Source organism: Danio rerio, chromosome 3 (assembly GCF_052040795.2).
Source record: "Danio rerio strain M-AB ecotype USA chromosome 3, GRCz13ab, whole genome shotgun sequence".
NCBI classification, from domain to species: Eukaryota; Metazoa; Chordata; class Actinopteri; order Cypriniformes; family Danionidae; genus Danio; species Danio rerio.
The window spans coordinates 12,710,701-12,717,500 of NC_141023.1; the positions used below are offsets into that span (position 1 = coordinate 12,710,701).

Sequence of the window (6,800 nt, forward strand, 5' to 3'; positions counted from 1 at the left end):
CAAACAGAACAAGTTAGCATAGAGTAGAATAGAATAGAATAGAATAGAATAGAATAGAATAGAATAGAATAGAATAGAATATACAGGAACTAAGCAGAACAGGTTAGAATAGAATAGAGTAGAATAGAATACACAGGAACAAAACAAGTTAGAATAGAATGGAACAAGTTAGAATAGAATAGAACAAGTTAGAATAGAATGGAACAAGTTAGAATAGAATGGAACAAGTTAGAATAGAATGGAATAAAGTTGAAGTGGACCAAACAGAACAAGTTAGCATAGAATAGAATAGAATAGAATAGAATAGAATAGAATATACACGAACATGAAAAGGAACAGAACAAGTTAGAATAGAATGGAATAGAATTTAAGTGGACCAAACAAAACAACGTAGAATATAATAAAACAGAATAGTCAGGAACAGAACAGAGCTAGAAAGAATAAATAATAGAATAAACTAGAATAGAACAAAAACAACAGAACAGAAAAAAATTGGAATAAAACAAAACTAATTAGAATTGAATAGAGCATAATAGAATAAAAACAGACTAAAAAATAGAATCTTAATAAAATAGAGGGCAAGACAAAAGAAAAGCTGATTTTCTACCCTTAGAAGGGGGTACATTTAATTTTAACAATTTAGTTACAACAATATTTTTTACTTCATTGTTGGTTATTATCAGAAAGATGACTGTAAACATCTGAATATGCAGTGTTCATCTTCAAGTACCTGAACTGCCCCATAACACACAGACAGCAGCTGGGCAGGAATGTGACCTTTCCAAAAAGCAGGAAGGCCCTCTTCAGTCAGAATACAGCGGGTGGCTTGCCACAAACCCCAGTACTTTCCCTGACGACTCCGCCATGACACCTTCTCGATCTGGAGCTGTCAGAACAACATTTGCAAATATTCAAAACGACCTCACAACATCACAATAATACCTGTATAAGGACTCATTTCAGAAAGGTTTGAATGTAAAGTCTAAAGTGTCACACACTGCCACCTTGAAGAGAAACCATTAGTTGCTATGCTACAGTAGGTAAACTACAAAGAAATTCACATTATCTGCATTAATAATAATAAATTGTATTTAAATTGTGCTTTTCTCAGACTCGAAGCACTAACAAGAGCATCAGAACACAGTGGAATATGAAATACAAGAAAATTAAAAATACAGATTAAAAGAAAGCCTCATAAGTTATAAGCAATAATAAAAAGATGAGTTTTAAGAAGTTTCTTAAAATAGTCCAGGGAACTGGCGTTCCTGATGTTTGTGGGAAGAGTATTCAACAGTTTAGGTGCACGGTAGGAGAATGCCCCCCTCCTGTGGTGCTAAGTTTGCAATGAGGCTGAAACAAGGTGACTCAGAAGCGGAACGTACATTATGAAAGGAAGAAGATGTAGATATCAGATCACATATAAAAACAGGAGCAGAACCGTGAACAGCTTTAGTAGTTACAATCAAGGTTTTAAAAATGATGCATGACTTAACAGGCAACCAGTGTAACTGTGGAAGGGGTAATGTGAGAATGAGATGATGTGTGAGTGAAAACATGACGTGTGAATTTTGAACACATTGTAAAATCTTAAGTGAATTGGCTGGCAGACCCCCAAATAAAGAGTTACAAAAATCTAAACGAGATGTAATAAAAGCATGGACAAGCCCTTCAGCATCTGGTGTAGAGAGAAAAGGACGGACGCAGGAAATGTTGCGTAAGTGACAAAATGCAGTTTTTGTTAAACTGTTTAAAATGAGGTTTCAGGCTAAGCTGAGCAGCAAAAAGTACACCAAGATTCACACCTGCATAGAAGAAGTTAAAAGAGAATCAACTGTTAATACAAAGTACTGAACAAAATAGAATAGAATAGAATAGAATAGAATAGAATAGAATAGAATAGAAATGACCGAACAGGATAGAATAAAACAGAGCAAAACAAAATAGAATTAAACAGAGATTTAAAACAAAATAAGAGAAAACGTTAAAATAGAATAGCATAGTATAGAAAAGAATAAATTAGATTAGAATAGAATACAATAGACAGAAATGGAACAAATTATAATAGAACAGAATAGAATAGAAATTACACATGAACAGAACAAAAGAAAACAAATTAAAATAGAATAGAACAGAACAAGTTAGATCAGAACATAATAGAATACACAGAAATGGAACAAGTTAGAATAGAATAGAGCAGAATAGACTACAGGAACAGAACAAGTTAAAATAGATAGACTAGAATAGAAATTATAGAAACAGAAAAGGTTAGAATAGAATTAAGCAGAACAGAATAGAAACAGAACAAGTTAAAATATAATACAAAATACAGGAACAAAACAAGTTAGAATAGAAATAGAATAAAATAGACAGAAACAGAATAGAATAGAATAGAATTGAATAAAAAACAGGAACAAAACAAGTTAAAATAGAATAGAAAATTCAGGGACAAAATAAGTTAGAATAAAATTAAACAGAATAGAATAGACAGAAACAGAACAAGTTAAAACAGAATAGAACAGAATAAAAAAGGAATTACAAAAACAGAACAAGTTAGAATAGCAATAGTATAGAAGAGACAGAAACAGAACAGTTTAGAATAAAATGGATCAGAATAGAATAGAAAATATTGGAAGAGAACAAGTTGAAATATAATAGAATAAAAATACAGGAATAGAATAGAATTAAACAGAATATATTAGACAAAAACAGAACAAGTCAGAATAGAATTGAGCAGAATAGAATAGGGGAAAAATACCAGATCAAAACAAGTTTAAACAGAATAGAATAGAAAATACAAGAACAAAATGAGTTAGACTAGAATTAAAAAGTATAGAATAGACAAAAACAGAACAAGTTAGAATAGAATACAACAGAATAGAATAGACAGAAACAGAACATGTTACAATAGAATAGAATGCAAATACAGGAACAGAACAAGCTAGAATAGAATACAACAGAATAAAATAGACAGAAAAAGAACAGGTTAGAATAGAATATAGAAAAATAGAATAGAAAATACATGAACAGAACAAATCTGACTAGAATTAAACAGAACAGAATTGGCAGAAACTGAACAATTTAGAATAGAATATAACAGAACAGAAAAGAAAATACTGTAACAGATCGAGTTAAAATAGAACAGAATAAAATAGAAACAAAACAATTTAGAATAGAAAAGAGCAGAATAAAATAGAAAGTACAGGAACAGAACAGGTTAAATAAAATTATAGGTTAGAAAAACCTCATCACAATTAAACCCATATGAGGACTCATTTAAGAAAGGCTTTAAATGTAAAGCTGGAAGTGTCACACACTGCCATCTTGAGGCCGATCCACCCGTTACTATGCTAGATAAACTACCAAAACAAACCAATATACACACACTAAAAGCACACAGCATCATGTGGCACATTTAAGAGCAGTTTAAAGCAGAGACACACACTCCTCTGAAGTGAGCATGCTCAGTCAGTACAGATGTGAATTTGGGAGTGGCGCTAAAATTCCACAGGAAAAAAAGTGACTCATGTTTAAAGTACGACAATGTGAATCAGATGGAAAAAAAGAGCTCAGTGTTTCTGTTTTCATTTCATGACTACATATTACAAGAGCACAACAGAACAGAAATGAAAGTTAAAAGAAAGTTCCTATACCTGAAACCTGATTTTGACAACATCAAGAGGGCTGATGAGGGCCCGGGTGACGATGCCCGCCGCTGACCCCGCCAGAGCTGCTTCCTCTGGGGCCAGAGACACACTGGGGGAGTTTGGGTCATATCCCACCATTCCTGCTCAGATCAGGAGACAGAAACACAGCATGTTGTAGACTACTTTCACTTTTTATTAATCTGACACTGATGTGCACGGAGGATGAAAACCCCAGTGGAACTAAACAGAGATGAACTGAAAAGACGGATGAATGGATGGATGGATGGATGGATGGATGGATGGATGGAGATAAATATATACAGACAGACAGACAGACAGACGGACGGACGGACGGATGGACAGACAGACGGATGGATGGATAGATATAAACAGATACAAATGGATGGGTGGACAGACAGACAGACAGACAGACAGACAGACAGACAGACAGACAGACAGACAGACAGATAGATAGATAGATAGATAGATAGATAGATAGATAGATAGATAGATAGATAGATAGATAGATAGATAGAAACAGATACAGATAGATTGATGGATAGAGATAAATACAGCTAGACGCCGGATGGACAGACAGACAGACAGACAGACGGACAGACAGACAGACAGATGGACGGATAGATATAAACAGATACAGATGGATGGATGAATGGACAGACAGACAGATAAAGTTCTGTAATCAAATTAAATTATTAACATTTAGTCAATTTACCACAAAAGAACTGTATGAACATATAATAACAATAAATGACATTTGCTGCTTCTTCAAAATATTTATTTATAACTCAATTCTTGAGTTTCTTGAGAGCGGACAACTTAATTGTTTATGTTCATTCTACTTAAATTTGTAAAAATGTTGCCCCAACACAAATGGATTGTGTGGAAGCCAGCATTCATTACATACTGAGGTGCAGTTCGCAGTCAAATACACAGGGCTAATGTTGTTTACTTACATGTGATTTCAGACCGAATATTCAAAGTACCGTGGTAAACAATATAGGGAGAGTGTCACAAGTTGTCACGTGTCTTTACTGAACTTAAACAGGGACTGATAAAAATATTCATTTAAAAGAAAGACAATTAGAAGCTATTGAAGTGTCCACAAACACTATAATAATAACGTACCCTAAAGGGTTATTCGCTAAATATTAAAATATAAAGACATTTTAGTCATAAAAAGACATAATATCATGTACCCTACTGCGGCTCTATTTGACAGGAATTGGCAGAATACAATGACTGCGTTTCCAAAAGCGTTTTCAATGGCATATATCAGTAAGCAGCTCATTATTTGAGACACAGCCACAGTTGTCCTACCCTTACTGACTTAGTAAGTTACACGCTTAAGATATAAACGCGTGTTATAGGAAACAAACCTTTCTTGTGTGCTCTTTAGTGTGTCTGGAGTTCCTCTGTGGAATCGGCTTTTTTGTGATGCTCTCTAATGAGAAAAGTGCTGCAATGTGATGTTAGAGGGCACCTCATGTTCCCTTCATAGTCACTGTTGTACAGCACAGTGCACGGACCAATGACAGGGCGGCGCGACTCTGTTTACTCACCGTGCGGGAACTCACTCCGAGAATATCAGTTCCGAGCTTAATCCCTTTCGTTTTCTTTGTACTTGTTTTTAATGTCGTTGTTAACTTTAATTTGTTTGATTTAATTTAATTTAATAAGATTGAATTAAATTCATCTTTTGTAAAAAATAATTGTAAACGTTACATTTCAAATTAAATTAAATTAGACGTCCACATTCCTAATAGTTTATATTTTTATAAGTTAAATAATTAAGTTATTTTTAAAGTTATCGTTAAAGTCATTACATTAATTATTCTGCGATATTCTGTCTATTTGCTTTTGTTTTTATTAAAATATGATTATTTTTACTGCAATAATAACAGTACAGTACATTACAACAAATATACAAAACTGAAAGAACTATGGTACAATCAATAGGAAAATTACTTTTTGAAATAAGTGGAATGTAACAAATTTAGAACAAATATAATATAGGTAAATCAAAATAAAGAACAACAATAGAGAGAAAAAAACAAAAAATGACAAAGAAAAAAGAAATTATTGCAGAATATTAAATAAAGCACATATTTTATAAGTTTTGATAGCTTTCTTGTTGTGAAAGACTGTGATGGTTTTTAAATAAAGAGCTAGTTCTCGTTTAAAAAATTAAAAAATAGGCTTACAATAAATATGTTTGCATTTGTGTATAAAAAAAAACCTTCCAATAAATAAAATGAGGTTTATGCAAAAAGTTGAAGTAAGGAATTTCCTACAATATAAAACCCCAAAATAACATGTCTACAGCTTAAAGAAAAATCCCCACAAACCTTTAGGACAATTAGAGAGTTTACATTAGACCAAAAAGATTTAACAGAGGGACACTCCCAAAATAAGTGAGCAACAGATTCAGAAGAGGTTTCACAGAAAGAGCAAGAGATGTCAATGTCATTTTTGAATTTTTGTAAAAAAAAAAAAAAAAAAAGTTTAACATGATAAAACCTGTGAATAATTTTAAAATTTATTCCTTAAATGTAATTTGTTAAAAAAAATTCTGGGGGAGCAACCAGACATACGACCATTTATTATCACCAAAGAGGTTGTTTCAATAAGAAATAGAAAATGGATTTGAGATGACAAGGTCTAAAAATAAAGATCTGATTTAATGATTTGATTTTTTAGTGGAGAAACAAATAGACCCAACAACAGTAGAATCAGGACTAAGGGAACAAGCAGAAATCATTTATTCATTCATTTTCTTGTCGGCTTAGTTTATTAATCCGGGGTCGCCACAGCGGAATGAACCGCCAACTTATCCAGCAAGTTTTTACGCAGCGGATGCCCTTCCAACCACAACCCATCTCTGGGAAACATCCACACACACATTCACACACACACTCACTCATACACTACAGACAATTTAGCCTACCCAATTCACCTGTAGCACATGTCTTTGGACTGTGGGGGAAACCGGAGCACCCGGAGGAAACCCACGCGAACGCAGGGAGAACATGCAAACTCCACACAGAAACGCCAACTGAGCCGAGGTTCGAACCAGCGACCTTCTTGCTGTGAGGCGACAGCACTACCTACTGCACCACTGCAGAAATCAATGAATTA

The 6,800-nt window shown here is 33.6% G+C and overlaps 2 protein-coding genes across 3 annotated transcripts in view; one reads left to right on the forward strand and one right to left on the reverse strand.

Annotated features, from left to right (window-relative positions):
* The window catches only part of slc25a19 (solute carrier family 25 member 19), a 21,529-nt gene extending 16,337 nt beyond the window's left edge, over nucleotides 1-5,192 (reverse strand). The window contains exons 1-3 of one of the 2 annotated variants that reach the window (XR_015479676.1): nucleotides 5,042-5,192; nucleotides 3,651-3,784; nucleotides 731-886 (exon numbers count right to left, since the gene is read on the reverse strand). Coding sequence is in view for 1 of the 2 variants with exons in the window: in NM_205715.1 (NP_991278.1) it covers nucleotides 731-886; nucleotides 3,651-3,782 (288 nt within the window). In the remaining variant the exon portion in view is untranslated. 2 annotated transcript variants of the gene reach the window in all.
* The window catches only part of dnaaf5 (dynein axonemal assembly factor 5), a 571,499-nt gene that overhangs the window by 379,287 nt on the left and 185,412 nt on the right, over nucleotides 1-6,800 (forward strand). The window lies entirely within an intron of this gene.